The 17,843-nt window shown below is 36.7% G+C and overlaps 1 protein-coding gene across 1 annotated transcript in view; it reads left to right on the plus strand.

Moving 5' to 3' along the window:
- Positions 1-2,631: 2,631 nt before the first annotated feature.
- LOC128209510 (helicase-like transcription factor) overlaps positions 2,632-17,843 on the plus strand; it is a 40,265-nt gene continuing 25,053 nt past the window's right edge. The window contains exons 1-5 of the mRNA XM_052913561.1: positions 2,632-2,682; positions 10,945-11,099; positions 11,866-12,023; positions 14,910-15,076; positions 15,449-15,677. Of these exons, the coding sequence (XP_052769521.1) occupies positions 11,940-12,023; positions 14,910-15,076; positions 15,449-15,677 (480 nt within the window). The 5' untranslated portion in view covers positions 2,632-2,682; positions 10,945-11,099; positions 11,866-11,939. The remainder of the gene's footprint in view (positions 2,683-10,944; positions 11,100-11,865; positions 12,024-14,909; positions 15,077-15,448; positions 15,678-17,843) is intronic.

The following is a 17,843-nucleotide window of genomic DNA, read 5'->3' on the forward strand; positions in this document are numbered from 1 at the left end:
AAAAGAGGTGAAAAGTTCATATTACCAAACAAACAAGCCATGTAGAATTGAAGATTAAGTTACAAGTGATCTTTCTGTGCGGACCAAAGACCAATAATAAGACATCAGCAAGCGAAATCACGATCATATGTTATTTTCCATTAATTTAAAGCTGCACTCTCACATAGACCGTTTTAACAACTTTGTTTTGTTATTTTTGTTACTTCAAAAGGGCCGCATGTTTGCGTAAATGTCTGAAGATCCAATGATATTGATACTGTTGACAAAGGACCAGACTGCAGTTTTTCATATTTACATTCGAAAATTCACGGATGGTACACGCAAAAAAAAAATCACTTTTCTTAAAGCGTTATTAACGCGTTTAGCCACAAAACGTCAATTTTCATTCCAAGACAATAAAGTTGTAAAAACGGTCAACCAACGGATACATGTTTTATTCTTACTAAATATTGAACCTAAAACTATATATTATATATTGGTCCTTCAAACGGCTTTTGCACGGTGGAAGGCCCTGTATAAATAAAGATTGTAGAACATGTAAATACGTCTAGCAAAACAAACTACCGGAGAGTATACGGTCCCCAAAACGAGTAGTAATACCACGTATAAAGCCAATCATGACATGTTTCCGTTTCCGTGCGGGTAGGGGGATTTTAAGGTACAGCATCAAATCATGGCTAGGTCCAACCCTGCCTGGGTACGAGCATACATTTATTGTGTATACCTTGGAATGGTCTAATTAACTTTCTAATTGTGTTCTTGCACGTAGAACATGGTGCTCCAAAATGTGTAACTTGAACGCGCACTTTAGAGTAAACAAAACAATCGGGGGAACATGCCCCCGTACCCCTTGCAAGTCGGTCCTACAAACGTATTTTGGTCCAGCCATGTCCCTGACCGCTGTAACGCATTCAAATAATGATATATTTATATATCCCTTTTCTTGACAGTTGCTGATCGCGCAACACACTTAAAAATTACTCATAAGTAGAGCATATTTTCCATTCAATGAGTCAGATTTATTGTTTAGGAGCGTGCCCAGATTAGACGTTACAGAAGACGAAACTCTCAAAGAAACCAACCAAAAAAACACACAACAACATCAACATTTTTGTGCCAGATGTATTTCGGTGGTTAACGATACAAGGGACGCAACTCTCCTTAGAACGGAATAACAATAAGAACCCACATTGGTGGTGGTGGGGGGGACTGGGGATGTACGGATCCCTTTTAAGCAAACAAATAGTTTTCTCTAAAATAGTGCATTATAGACACATAAACATATTTTACACACTGAAAGTGTTTTACATAATGACATGCTAAGTCCGGGGATAGCAGGAGTTGCGCCCCTTGATCCGCTGTTTACCGGTATACACCACTCTCATATACCATATACATACCCCAAACCCCCCTGTTAACACTTTTTACCACATTAAAGGCCTAGTTTAAGGAATGTTTGGCATGACAATCCTCTGTTGTACATCTCCTGCTAATTGCACTGATGACACAATAGGGGTCTATTTCCGGTTTATTAGCTCAGGGTCATTTAGGGTTCATTTCTATAATAAAACCTCCAAAACCTACACAGCAGGATAATCAGATGAGGGATCCGATAAGACAATTAGGCAATTAGATAAGGATCAATACACAGAGGTTGTGTACATTACACGTTTGTTTTTAAGCGGGGTGTCACTTATAGGAGGATTAAACTAGGCCTTTAAGTTCGATTTTGAGGGATGGGCATCCCTCTAACTTCAAACCCTGGAGCCGACCCTGCGTCATGCCTGTAGGATTTGCTATTGGTCCCAGGTAATACAGACAAGTTACATAGTTTTCTTTTGCATTATATTGTAACAAGGGTGTACTAGAATCTATACAACTTTATTAAAATGTGTTTCTCTATGGTGCTAAAACATTATTATTTTATACCCGATATTTTTGTTTGTTAATATTAAAAGTATAGTTTCACAGACGTCTGACTATCATTAATTTGAGTAATTCCCCTTTGCCAAGCGAAGGTTTTCAGAAATAATTCATAGAACTAGTCTACTGCTTTTGAAACCAATTCCCATTCGGAACTCCTCGGCCATTTTTATCGAAAACAACCTCGGATGTATGCCGGTACATCAGTTAAAGTAGTTTGTAATTTTTTGAATTAAATCATTTTAGAAATGTAATGTTTTATAATTGTATTTATTGATCTAAGTTTAAACTGATTGCCAGTGAAGTTTATTATTGCAAACATTATTAAGATTTCCAAGAGTAAAGTCATAAAGTTTTACTGCTAAATAAAATCACTACGCGATCTACTTGCAGCGGACTTAAACGTACCTCTTTTTTAGTATGTAAACCGTCCAAACACATCCGAGGTTGTTTTTGAAAAAAATGGCCGAGGAGCTCCGAATGACCAATTCCTTCTTAGTGGTCTTTAACCTTTCGTACCTTTTTGAGCAGACGATCACAGTTTGCTTTGGTCTCCTCTAATATTGTATTATATTTTTTTACGAAGATACTATTAAAAATTAAAAACTGTTATATTAAGTAAGTAAAATTAAGATTAGGTAGCACAGCGCTACAATTTTTATCTTGTTTTTTTTACCGGCTTGAGTTTGCACGCAACAAAATTATATTATTGCACCGGACAAAAGTGCGGGAGATATCACGCAGACTTTTTCAGCTACTGTAAGTTGATAACGCAAAAAACAACAAGAAGTAAAAGTCATTGCTTAATCAGTTTTTCCAGCGCGTCTTTCGTTTAACTTTTGTCTAATTAGTTCTTGTTTAACGAGTTCCTAGTGTACTTCAGGATGCTCTTCCTATGGGCGTTTTTGTTCATACCAAACCAGTTTCAGTTTTGGTTTTAATGGTTTCAGCAGTTTCGAAACCGGTTTTGATAGTTTTGCTTGAAGTAATAAATGCATGGTTTTGTATACAGTTTCAAAAACATGGCGGAGCTGTAAGAGGTAAATGTACATGAATGAACTTGATATATTAAAATGCAAATCATACGCATATGCACGGACTAGTCCAAATAATTGTATGTTGACGGATTTTTTTTAGATTTTTGATATGGCAAATCCTTCAGGTACAAATTGTTTAGTATCAAAAGTGGGTAGTTGTTCCGATCAGGATTCCGGGTTAAAGCATATAGCGTCTAAAAATATCATAAAAACAAGAAATATTACCAGATAATGTTATTTTATATTAGTTCCGTACACAAAAAAATAAATATCCTACTTATAATTATGAGTTTGACGGCTTTTCTTCATTTCATTCTGTCAAAACATAACGATATATACATGAAGGGCACCTGCAATGCTTCAGGGCACAGTTTTAAATCGCTCGGAACATTTCGGCCATGGCGATTGTATAATGAGGTCTATGTCAAAGCTTTGTCGGAGGAGGCCGAGTTATTACGATTGAATCGAGTTGTTCCCCTTCACATAATTGTTGTCTGTGTCAGTCAACTTTCGTTTTATTGGAAAGGTAAACAACTTGTTTTAATGCATTAAATGCTTGTTTAGTGCAAAATAACATTTCACTTACATGGTAAAATATGAATATAACTCTTTATGATCAATTTCAACCATAAAATACTTTACTTAAAACAATTTCAATATTTTTAAAACTCCCCGTTTTTTTGCACATTCCCGTTTAGACGTTAGGGATTGGAAGAATCCCGTATAACATGTCTATTATTTTAGACTAATGCACGGACCTATAAACCATGGTTTATAACTCTTGTAACTCTCCTCTGTGTTTATGCGATAAGCTCAAACTCACGCGTGCAGCGCGATTTCATTCCGAGATCTTATCGTGTGGTCGTTTTCGAGACGTCCCACATCAGCCGAATATATGCATGTAGGAAAACTTTAATTAAAACTAAATATAAATTTAATCAGGAACATATTAGGTCCTGATTAATACTTCGATAATTAGAGAAAATGCAATAACGACACTCTACAAACATATTACATGCGACATGTTGATCGGTGTTAATAATAATAATTATTAGCAGAGCTGGTGGAAATAACCGAAGAACGCTGTTATTCACCAATCGGAGATTCGGCGGAATTTTCCGATATTTACCGAGCGCACTCTAAGGATTGTGGGTAAATTATTATTTCTTATCGTTTCACCGATATCGGGCAGTTGCCAATCCATGGTTTATAGGTCCGTGGCATATGCTGCTTTTAGAGCAATGCATATTCATAACTTATCTAACAAGCATAACAATCTTAACCAGTTAGTCAAAACAGAAGCAGAAATCCGTCTTTAACACAGTTAAAATCACTTCGTCTCATTGTTTTTGTCAACAAATGTGGCAGAGAACATCCAAATTGTATTTCCTTACCTTTAGGTTTACATGTAGATACACTTGCCTATTAGCTATTAAGTATGAGTGGTTACATCCAGGCTAACCATCATTCAAAAAAGAAGCCTGGATGTCATTTTAGAATGACCAAATTAAACAGTACCGTAATTCACCTAAGAGTTCGGACTCCTTAAATTCATTATTTTTTTCGCTGTCCGAATACATAGAAAATTACCATTTTTACATTTTATTTACATGTTTGTTTAACCTGCCTTTTTTCTTCATGTTTGCATTTTACCACTTAGGCCAGAGTTTTTATATCTTTAGATTTACGGGAGCGCTGTACCTAAATATTGCAAAACCCAAATAAAAATAAAATTCATTTTCGTAGTTTTATTTTTATTTTTTCCGACGAACATTGCTCCAATGTTAAGAAGAAAATAAAATTAGTGTTCTATAACCCATATTTCAGAACCAACTGGTGTACCAATTGTCATTCATTATCGGTCTTTTAACTGCATAAACCACGTAAACCAGTCAGAAATACGCTGGGGAAACAGAACAGGTACCCATTACCATAACAACGTCCTGTCAAAAGTGAAAGTAGTTAATGTCATACCCATTATTTCTTGCAATTTCTGCAGCTATATAGAAAGGTTTTACCACAAAGACGAAAACTTCAGTTTTGATTGTATCTCCATGAAACTTGTACAGTATTTAGATATCCATTAGAGCTCGGTTTCTTTTGAAAACCAGCAAGATCTGCACAAGCAAGCCTAGATTATGGGCCTTGAAAGTATCCATGCGTCTGTAAACAATTGCTTGTGAACACGATACAGTCTTCAGTTTTGATTGTATCTCAATGAAACTTGTACAGTATTTAGATATTCATTAGAGCTCGGTTTCTTTCGAAAACCAGCCAGATCCGCCCATGCATGCCTAGATTATGGGCCTTGAAAGTATATGAAAATTCTATTTTTAGCTAAGTCTATTTTTAGCCAAGTCTACATGAGTGAAGTCTATTTTTAGCCAAGATTACATGTAAAGTCACAATTGCTTGTGAATGTTTGTTCAAATTATGCCCCTGGGGTCATTACTGGCCACGTCCCCGGGTTCACAGGTTTGGTATACTTAAATTTGGATATGTTTGAAAATCTTTTTGTCTGAAACAGCTATGCAGGCCCTTGCTATTTTTAATAAGGCTTAATTTTGCCAAATTATGCCATAAAACTGGCACTGCCCCAGGGGTTTCAAGTTTCCTAGAGACTTATTTAAGAAATGATTTCCAAATCTTCTAGTTTCAAACCACAAGGCTCATACCTTTGATATTTGTTGTGGAGCATCATATGATGACCGTCTAGCAAAACAGTTGAAATTATGCCCCTGGGGCAAAAGTTGACCCCGACCCTTTTGACCTACTTTTTAACCAGGTTTTCAACGAAAACCGGGTTATTAGAATGAAGTTGTCGTTGGGCGGGCGGGCGTCAAACATTGGTTTCTGTTCAATAACTTTAGTTAGCATTGATAGATATTGATGAAACTTGTTGTGTAGGTAGCTTATGGGAAGAGCTAGCTTGGGATTGCTTTTGAGGGGGGTGGGGCTATGGTCAAGGTCACTGTTACTAAAAATAGAAAAATGGTTTCTGCCCAATAACTTTAGTTAGCATTGATAGATATTGACGAAACTTGGTGTGTAAGTTGCTTATATGAACAGCTAGCTTGTGATTGCTTTTGAGTGGGGAGATGCTATGGTCAAGGTCACTATTACTTAAAATAGAAAAATGGTCAAGGTCACTGTTACTTAAAATAGAAAAATGGTTTCTGCCCAATAACTTTAGTTAGCATTGACAGATATTGATGAAACTTTGTGTAGGTAGCTTATGTGAAGAGCTAGCTTGGGATTACTTTTGAGGGGGGTGGGGCTAAGGTCAAGGTCACCTGTTACTAAAAATAGAAAAATGTTTCTGCCCAATAACTTTAGTTAGGATTGATAGGTATTGACGAAAGTTGGTGTGTAGGTAGCTTATGTGAAGAGCTAGTTTGGGATTGCTATTGATGGGGGAGGGGCTAAGGTCAAGGTCACTGTTACTTAAAATAGAAAAATGGTTTCTGCCCAATAACTTAAGTTAGCATTGACCGATATTGATGAAACTTGGTGTGTAAGTTGATTATGTGAAGAGCTAGCTTGGGATTGCTTTTGAGTGGGGAGGGGCTAAGGTCAAGGTCACTATTACTTAAAATAGAAAAATGGTTTCTGCCCAATAACTTTAGTTAGCATTGACCGATATTGATGAAACATGGTGTGTAGGTAGCTTATGTACAGAGCTAGCATGGGATTGCTTTTGAGGGGGGTGGGGCTAAGGTCAAGGTCGCCTGTTACTAAAAATAGAAAAATGGTTTCTGCCCAATAACATAAGTTAGCATCGATAGATATTGATGAAACTTAGTGTGTAGGTAGCTTATGTGAAGAGCTAGCTTGGAATTGCTTTTGAGTGGGGAGGGGCTAAGGTCAAGGTCACTATTACTAAAAATAGAAAAATGGTTTCCGCCCAATAACTTTAGTTAGGATTGACAGATATTGATGAAACTTGGTGTGTAGGTAGCATGTGAAGAGCTAGCTTGGGATTGCTTTTGAGTGGGGAGGGGCTACGGTCAATGTCACTGTTACTTGAAATAGAAAAATGTTTTTTGCCAAATAACTTTTGATAGCATTGATAGATATTGATTAAACTTGGTGTGTGGGTAGCTTATGTAAAGAGCTAGCTTGGGATTGCTTTTTAGGGGGGCGTCTCTTTTTGATAAAAGTAAAGATAAAGTCATACAACAAATTAATTGGCTATAATTTCTGATTGCTCATAACAAAAACCTGGTTTCGTCGCATCGCGGCGCTTCTAGTTTATTTTTTGAAGCTACAAAGCAATGAAATTTTGACCTTGTGTACAGTTTTGCAAACGAGTTTTGCTTGTGAATGTTTGTTCAAATTATGCCCCTGTGGTCATTACTGGCCACGTCCCCGGGACATGGCCAGTAATGACCCCAGAATGTTGTCCTTGGATGTCCTTGACTTTGACCTTTTGACCAACTTTTTTTTTAAAGCTACTGAAATGAAATTTTGACCATGAATACAGTTTTGAAAGCAAATAATTTTTTAAATTAACATTTAATGATTACACAATTTCTGGTAGTGTACATGTATCATGGTTACTATTTTATTCAGTGCAACCAAGAAATAATATTTATAACGTAAGTAATAACAATACCAGTGGTAGAAATTAACACAAGCCCCCAAGCCGTGCATGGTAAAATGTCTTCCGGGCTTGCTCAAATTCTGAATTTTATGGAGCAGGGCTTGTTAAAAAAATTGATGCCAAGCAATAGAATAAGAATTCGGGCTTGTTTATCATTAAACCTAATTTCGATGACTGCAATATAGTTAGGTCGCCAATAACAAATCACTTCGGAAACAATTTTTACACTGTCTTTGGTTAAAACATATATATACTCTGAAAGAATCTTGTTTACAACTTTTCTACACATACTGGTTTTACCAATAACCAATCACATGACACACTGTCACGCTTTTATGCTGGGGACTCTCAAAACACAAATAGGCTGTCAGATTTGATAGCTTAGTGTTAACAAACATGCAAGGTAAAGTTGATAACAAAAGTGTACATGTATTTCCACTCAAAAGTAAATATCAAACAAGAACAAATACCTTACATAAACCAATGAACAACTCTTGCATCAAATTGTACTGATATAGTAATCACATACTATTCAAATGTAAATTGCATGATATCCCAGTAAATATTTTGTCGGGGTGGCTTGTCTTTGTAACTACACAGTTTAATGTTATATCATAATTGTACATTAAATACCATACATGATGATACATTTTTAGCTTGACTATTCGAAGAATAAGGAGGGCTTTACTACTCGCCCCGCCGTCGGCATCCGTAAAGTTTTAGGGCAAGTTGGGATTTTCAATTATAAGTCCAATACCCATCCTTCAATTGACTTAATACTTCACACAGTTGTTCAGGGCCATCACATAATGAAGTTAGATAACTCCATATTATCTTTTATACAAATTATGGCCCCTGATTGACTATGGAACTTAAATTAAAGTTTTAGGGCAGGTTGGGATATTTATTAATAACTTCTATACCCTTCGTTCAATTGATTTAATACTTCACACAATTGTTCAGGACCATCACATTATGAGGTTACATAACTCCATATTATCCTTAATACAAGTTATGGCCCCTGATTGACTGAGGTTAAAGTTTAAGGGCAGGTATAAGTTTTAGGGCAAGTTGGGATTTTAATAAAAAATCTTATATACCCTTCATTCAATGCACTTAATACTACGCAGATTATTGACGACCATCTCACAACAAGGATCATTATAACCCTACATACGAATTATGGCCCTTGAATGATTTTTTTTATTGATTTTTTTATTTCTTTTGAAAGGCACATTTTTATATTCTTAAGGCCTAAAAAAAAAAATTGTTTGGTTAGGGTTACATCCTTTTCAAAAATAGGTAGGGTAGGTAGGCTTTTTTTTTTTTATTATTAGGCTTTATATAAGAATGTCATTTTCATCATTGGAGAATGGTGTTAAAGTTATCTTCTATATAAGCAATTAAGGTTTTAAACTACATATTGAAAAGCAAAAAAAAAAAGATTTTTTTTTTTTAGTTTTTCATATTTTTTTTCAAACTGACTATAAAAACGTTAGGGTCGGCGCCTATTCCGTAGGTAGGGTCGGGTAACCCGTACCAAATGTATTTTTTTTTTAGGCCTAACCGCATTTTCATATTGAATGACTTGCGTCATTGTTTGGGGGGGCTGGTGGGAGGGCAAAGTCACATTATGTATTGAATAATTTTAGCTTTTTAGCTAGGTTTGACATAAAGAGATCAAACTTGTTAAATACGAAGAGTTTTGGAGACCTTTAATTGGAATGCGTTTGAGGCCCCTAGGATCAAGGTCAAGGTTACTATTTATAGAAAAAATGTTGGTATTGAATAACTTAAGTAAGGGTCTACATATTGTGACCAAACTTGGTATATAGGAAGAGTTTATAGAGACCTTTCCTGAGATTGTGTTTTGGGCCCCGAGAGTTGTGGTCTAGGTCAAGGTCACTGTTGCTAAAAATAGTATGGTTAGTACTGAATAACTCAAGTAAGGGTTGACATAGTGTGACCAAACTTGGTATATAGGTCAAGTTTATGCAGAGCTTTCATGGATTGCCTTTTGGCCCCCTAGGGTCAAGGTCACTGTTTCTAAAAATAGATTACTGTTTCAGTTATGGTTGACATACTGTGACTAAACTTGATATGTAGGAAGAGTTTATGGATGACTTCCATGGGATTGTGTTTGGGGCCCTTAGGATCAAGGTCACTGTTACAAAAAATAGAAGAAAGCAGTTGAAACTGAATCTCTTCTGCCAATCATTAAAAACCTGGTTTTGTCACATCGCGATTCTTGTTCACTTTTTAATTTGATTGTTTTATTGCTTTTGACAGGCACATAATACATTTGTATTGTATTCACTTCTAAGTCAAAGCGGTATAGTCGAGAGCGCTGTCTTACGACAGCTCTTGTTTATATGCCTGTTCATAGAACAAGACACATTGTTTCATCTGCGGCGTCATGCAGGCAGGGGCTTCATTTATCATTTCCGATCAATAACTTATGAAGAATTTATCAAGCCATCACCAAATTGGGTCAAAATGTGAATGTATATGAGCATGATATCTCTGATAAGTTCGATACCAGCCATATCCCTTGAATCACTCCAGAGTAATCGCCCATCTATTATAGAAATTGCTAAATACCGGTCTTGTCCGATCAATAACTTTAAAAGCCTTTTTCCAATCATCACCAATTTGGTCAGAATATGTATGGGGCCCATACTATGGGCATAATGTGTTTGGCAAGTTCCTTGATCAGCCATTTCACTTGAGTCGCTCGTTATTTGGTGTGAGGCTGTCATTTTATTTTCTACGAATTTGGACCATTTTTAAGTATATTTTTAAACAGAAATATAGAACTTTTCTTGTGAAATTACTGACACCTTTATTTATAAAGGTACATTAACAGTATAATACTGACGGTTTAGTTGTGAAATACAATTTATTAAACATTGCAAAACCCTATCAAAAGATTAGTAGAAGTTGTAATTTTATTTCCCTTTATAAAATATCTTTAGCAAGCTGACGATGGAAATGGGCCATCTTTTTACCTTCCTGGTGGCCCCGCAGTACCGGGTGAATGCGGTGGTTTTGTATTCGTGCCAAATAAACCGGGGAATGTGCCTTGCGGGGCATTTGGCGGGGATTTTATCATCAGTGCGTTCCCGCTGGGCGGGGGTTTTACCCGGGCTTGGCTGGACCGAAAGTCAAAAGTCCCCGATATTCCCCGGAACTGGAGGGGCCGTGGTTAATATTGTCTGGTGCATCATCGAATCTGAATCCAGTTTCCCCTATTAGTGGAATCTGATGAACTGAACCAGCACATTCGGAATACCATCCAAAGTGGCCTAGAATCTGGCTTTCCAAAATGATGCTGACATCCTCATTAATTCAACAAAACCAATTTTATCTCAAGTTTTTCAGCATGGGTCGTGGGTGGTGGCGAAGCAGAAGTAACTGGGGATGGAAAAAGAGAAATTCATCATGGGGGAGCAGGCGAAATCGTTAACATGATTGGTACGATGATCAGCAGGATACTGAACTGTTAAGATGTGAAGCAGAGCGACTTCTTGGGCTAGGTATGGTATCTGCACTCTTGTTCTGTTTGTATTTATCTGTAAGGCTTTTACTATCTTTAACAGGTAAACAAATAGAAATTGAATTATTATTTATTAGTATAATGTACAAAATACTAAAGAGTAGGATATTGCCCAACATTATTTGAAATTTACACCTATTTTAGGTTAAAACCTTGCCAACTGGCTTTTTATGCCCCCAAAAGGTGGGCATATTAAAATCGCACCGTCCGTCCGACTCAATAACTCAGAATATCATGGACAGATTTTAACATAACTTGCCACATGTGTTCGGCATACCAAGACGACGTGTCGCGTGCAAGAACCGTGTCCCTACCTCTAAGGTCAAGGTCACACTTAGGTGTTTATTCACAATGGAGTGCTGCATGTAAGGATACAGAGTATTGGTTGTTATGTCCGGGCTGTAACTTTTTCTTGTATGGACAGATTTTAAAATTACTTGCCACATGTGTTCGACATACCAAGACGACGTGTCACGTGCCAGACCCATGTCCCTACCTCTAAGGTGAAAGATACACTTTGTGTTTATTCACAATGGAATGCTGAATATAAGGACATAAGAATGTAGGCTGCCACGTATGGGTGGTATTTTTTTATGTTCAGAGGCAATTTAAAATAACTTGCCATATGTATTTGTTTGATCTTTAACTTTTCATGTACTGACCTTGTTCATAGGTCAATGTCACATTCGGGGCATTCATCACATACTGTGACAGCTCTTGTTAAATTATGAACAAACCCTTTGCAGGAACCAGTTCAGGCTCCCAGTCAAGTCAGCTAATCCATGATGATGATGTAGACCTTGTGAAGGAAGTTGATGAGATGGGACACAGTGAACTTGATGACGAGATCTGCTTTGGCTCACTGCGTGGAGATATTGTTGGTCTGCAGTACTACGCTGGAACTGTATGATTATTTGAGAATATACAAATATTCATATATATTGTTATGGACCTTATAGCCCTCCGTGTAATAAAATAAATCCAATGTACTTGGAAATTTTACAGAATTATTAAGGAAACACACATCAGAATAATTAAAATCAATACTTACGTGTAATCTTAACCTGTTACTATAGTTACCAAGTTTATAGCAGTCTGGAACAATGCAACAGTGATAAAGGAGAAAAGATCTTACCTTGTTAAGACTAATATCCATCTTTCCAGAAGTATTTATCCGCTTCAAGACAGTAAAACTATCCTCAAGCGAATAACAAATACCCCACCCATCGTGATTTACATTATGGTCAGCATATCATAGCGAATAATAACTCCATATTGTTTATTCGGCTTTAAATAACTATTCGTAAATTAACTTAAAACACTACTGAGTAAGTTGCATAAGTTTATCAAACTTAGCTGACAAAGTGAGCGAAGATATCCAGCACTAAGCATATGAATTTTCAATGTCAGAAAATATTGGCAGCCATTTTTTTACGATTCGGTGAACCTCGGACTCGGTCGTTGTGAATCGTTCATGAATAGGATTGTGGGTAATTTTAACAGTATATAAGAGCGCGAAAAAGCTCATTTTGTCCACCCGGTTAGCTCAATCGATAGAGCGTTGGACTCTGAATCGGACAACCCGGGTTCGATTCCCGGGTGGGCCAGGTCACTTCTGTTGTGATTGGTTATGAAATCCTTTCTACGACCATTCGCACTGTACCACTGCCCATGGCATGTACAGAAGTTGTCAGTTCCTTGCAGAGGTGAAGGCACCTAGTACTGGTTCTGCCCAGGATAGGTGTGCGGTGGTCGAACTGTCACTCTGGGACCCTTCAATGTGCTCACGCCGGGACCCGGAGTATAAACTACTAACACCACCACCATTTGAACGGTGCTGCCCGAAGTGATAAGTTGACATCATGGAACCAGCTACTGTTCAGGTAACCACTTCTGCAAGAATACCAATTTGGTATTAGGTCAGCACCCCTCCATCTCCAGTACCAGTTCTGTGCCGAAAACCATATTGGTTTCATTAGCCACTTACCTTATACCTATTTCCTGAGAATACCATATTGGTATAAATCTCCAAAGACGAAAACAACTGACTGATATTTTACTAAGTGTAATAACCACATCTGATAACTTCCATACTAAGTGTCTAAGTGTAATAACCACATCTGGTATCTGATGACATACTTCAGTGTTTAAGTATAATAATCACATCTGGTAACTTCCATACTAAGTGTTTAAGTGTAATAACCACATCTGGTAACTTCCATATTAACAGTGTCTAAGTGTAATAACCACATCTGGTATCTGAAACCATACTCAAGTTTCTAAGTGTAATAACCACATCTGGTATCTGATGACATTCTTAAGTGTTTAAGTGTAATAACCACATCTGGTATTTGATGACATACTTCAGTGTTTAAGTATAATAACCACATCTGGTAACTTCCATACTAAGTGTTTAAGTGTAATAACCACATCTGGTAACTTCCATATTAACAGTGTCTAAGTGTAATAACCACATCTGGTATCTGAAACCATACTCAAGTTTCTAAGTGTAATAACCACATCTGGTATCTGATGACATTCTTAAGTGTTTAAGTGTAATAACCACATCTGGTATTTGATGACATACTTCAGTGTTTAAGTATAATAACCACATCTGGTAACTTCCATACTAAGTGTCTAAGTGTAATAACCACACCTGGTAACTTCCATATTAACAGTGTCTAAGTGTAATAACCACATCTGGTAACTTCCATATTAACAGTGTCTGAGTGTTATAACCACATCTGGTATCTGAAACCATACTCAAGTTTCTAAGTGTAATAACCACATCTGGTAACTTCCATATTAACAGTGTTTAAGTGTAATAACCACATCTGGTAACTTCCAACAAAAACGTGTTTGACTAAGTGTTAATACCAAATCTGGTATAATTATACTAAATGAATAGAAGTGGAGTACTTACTCAATAACAACGTTATAAGTGCCTTGACCAAACCTTGTGAATAACAACTTAACATTGTTACCGGATCGGGACTATCTTCAACATAGTATTATCAACTAGCTGCCAGCCACCTATTTTACCAGGTCTTCAAACTCCGACACTTACCAGTTTTGGTGTATTGCATCATCTATCAAATCTAACTTGATCTGATAGACCACTCAACAACCGGCCCTAGCGACAAATATTAACCATTGGACAATAAACACTGAATGATATCAGCCCTTACGACCAGGACGCGTTCTATCGCTACCTGATATAAGTCAGCCACATGGGGGAACAACAACGCAACAGAGGTCTCTGTGACGATATACCATAAGAACTGTATTAACCATTTAGAGGGGAACGTTAGGGACTATTGGATGTTGCCTTACGAACTGCTCGGAATAAATCGCTACCAATGACATTAAATACCTATGAAATTCATTTGTTAGTTATAGTTGAATAAAAGAATTGAAGAATATCGCCCCTTTATCTGAGTCACCGAAGGTTTATCGAAAGCCAGGTCCAAACGGACACTGTTACACTAGCTGTGCCGTAAACCCCCAAAACGTCATAAGCTGGGTCGTAACAATATATATTTCAGGATAGGAGATGTCTGTAACTGCCATCTGGTTTAATACTTGTGTGATTATTAAAAATATCAGTTGTATGATAAATATGTAAGTGGGTAGTGACTTGTCTGACAGACTGATGCTGACTCCTGTGCCAAATCAGTCAGTATCTTTCGATTGTATACCAAAATGTTTCACTTTCAAAATATTAGTACTGTAATGACCATGGATTGTATTTACTAATGTACAAATATGATCATGTAAGATATGTTTACAGGTTAACAAAAATGAAATGGTTGCCTTGCAACGAGAGCCCACCAACCGTTACGATGTGAACGCCATTCGTGTGCTCAATGTTGACCGTATTCAAGTGGGGCACATCAAGCGAGAGCTGGCCAGACCCCTGGCCTACATCATGGATGGGAGCTTTTCTAGGCTGGAGGGGTGAGTTAGGGTTACCCAATTAGCTTGAAACAGTGTTTTAGTTTGGCCAATGTTGTTGGACTCTAAATGCATGATGGTTTAGAATGGACTTTGAATGGATAAAAGAATGAAAGAAAAAGTTACTTACTTCTGACAAGATGACAACTGTCATAATGTCAATTTTAATTAACTACACTAATAGTTCAGCCTTTATTTGTGAAAAATTGGCAGACTGGGTTACATAATTGTGTAAAATTAATTCCATTATTATTTAAAATTAATTCCATAATAATTGTAAAAGTTATTTACTAGGTATTGAACTTCTCTGTAAAAGGAGTTGTAACACTGTCACCATTATACATGTATGCTTATGCGGAGACCTTCTTATTCCAGTGTAGTCCCAAGTGGTAACAAGAACATGTACAAAATGCCTGTGGATCTTTCATTGTGGGGTAAACCAGAACACCAGGCTACTGTTGTTAACAGACTCAAGTCATGTGGCTACTACCTGACGGGAGGGTCACATGTGTCACCATCTGGGGCCGCTTCCTCCTCACAGGAGGCAGCTTTAGGGACCTTTGCCACTATACAGCCTCGGAGGACGTACCTCACTCCAGCTGAGGTGGGCTTCTTCATTATACTGTAGTGTTGGGAATGGAACCAAATTGATTATCCGAGATTGAAACAGTTCAATGATCTCTTAATAATGGAATATTTTCATGTAGGCTCAAACTCTTCTATTTTGGCTTCATTTTTTATATCTACATAACTCTGCTTTTTTTGACAAGTTGTGATATGATATTTTCATTTATGAAGCCTGATTAAAAGAAAGTGTTTATTAATTTAAAAAAAGAAGAAAATGATCTAAAATGGCTAAAATGTTCTCAGTAATCAATCATGACAAAACGACATTAAAAGTTGCTGATGTTGATGTTTTTCATTCATTAGCTCTACTATTCGAAGAATAAGGAGAGCTATAGTACTCACCCAAGCGTCACCCCTTGGTTAAGGTTTTGCGTGCAAGCACACATAGGTTAATATCTCAGCAACTACTTGAGGTATTGCATTGAGACTTAATACAATGGTACTCAACCATCCAACCTACTTAATTTACCAAGTTAGATAACTCTAATTTGCATTTAATGCAAATAACTGCCCTTTATTATTGGACTCAGAAATTCTGGTTAAGGTTTTGCATGTAAGCACACATAGATTAATATCTCAGCAACTACTGGATGTATTGCATTGAGACTTTATAAAATGGTACTCAACCATCCAATCTACTTAAATAACCAAGTAAGATATCTCTAGTTTGCATTAAATCAAATTATGGCCCCTTTTTTATTCGACATAGAAATTCTGGTTAAGGTTTTGCATGTAACCACTTTTAAGTCAATACCTCAGCGAATACATCATGTATTGCATTGAAACTTTACACACAGGCTCCCAACCATTTAACCTTCTTATTTAATCAAGTAAGATAACTCTTTAAGGTCTTGCATGTTAGCACACATAGGATAATATCTCAGGAACTACTTGATGTATTGCATTGAGACTTTATACAATGGTATTCAACCACCCAACCTAATTGGATAACCAAGTTAGATAACTGTGTTTTGCAAATAATGGCCCTTTATTATTACACTTAAATTTTCTGGTTAAAATTTTGCATGTAACCACATTTAAGTCAATATCTCCGCACATCATGTATTTTATTGAAATCTTATCTAACAGTGATCCATGCATGTTTCGCCAAAACTTTTCAATCCTTACACTGAAAAGCGGCGGAATAGTCGAGCGCGCCGTCTCTGTGACAGCTCTTGTTTTAGATTATAATTGTTCATCAGAATAACATAAAAGGCCATTTTTGTTTTATCTTGAAGCAAAGATTTTAATTTAGACAAAAAGTTTGGTGATTTTTATAAGCAACGACATTGTAAGCTGGAAAGAGATTTTATTTTTGGAGAAAGCATAAATATTAAGATATATATAAACAAAACGATATAGATAAGAATCAATGCACAGAATCAAGTAATCATCATCATTTAAGTGTAACTGATCTCTTGGAAAATGCAAAATAATTTTCTGAAAAAAATCAAAGTAATATAAAAAAAAGTAAGAGAAAAAACCCTGATACTACTTATAAACAAATACAATTCCAAATATATAAAATACAAACCAACTTGTAGGTTGCAGCAGTAGATATGAAGATTGCAGCAGATGAATGTTGCACTATTTCTCGATCCAAAACGAGATGGCATGACATCTAAAAATAAACACCCCATATGATCTCTGATAATCTCGCACTCTATACATGATAGTTCAAAACACTTAAAATAGATGCAGAATGAAGTTTCCAATCCATGAATTATAGGTCTGTTATGGAAAAGAGTATTTTTGTTTATTATGAGAAATTGTATCAGTAGGTGCTCCAGCTGTGTATATAAGTTTTGCTTGGCTATTGAGAGGCAGACTGTATGACAGAATCAATCACTCTCGATCCGCATGAATGGATGTCCCCATTGTTATTAGCTCGACTATTCAAAGAATAGGTGGGCTATACTACTCGCCCCAGCGTCGGCGTCGGCGTCCGGTTAAAGTTTTAGGGCAAGTTGGGATTTTCACTTATAAGTCCAATACCCTTCATTCAATTAATACTTCACACAGTTGTTCAGGGCCATCACATGATGAGGTTAGATAACTCCATATTATTCTTTACACAGATTATGGCCCCTGATTGACAATGGAACTTGGGTTAAAGTTTTAGGGCAAGTTGGAATATTTATTA

Source organism: Mya arenaria, chromosome 11, assembly GCF_026914265.1.
Source record: "Mya arenaria isolate MELC-2E11 chromosome 11, ASM2691426v1".
NCBI lineage: Eukaryota > Metazoa > Mollusca > Bivalvia > Myida > Myidae > Mya > Mya arenaria.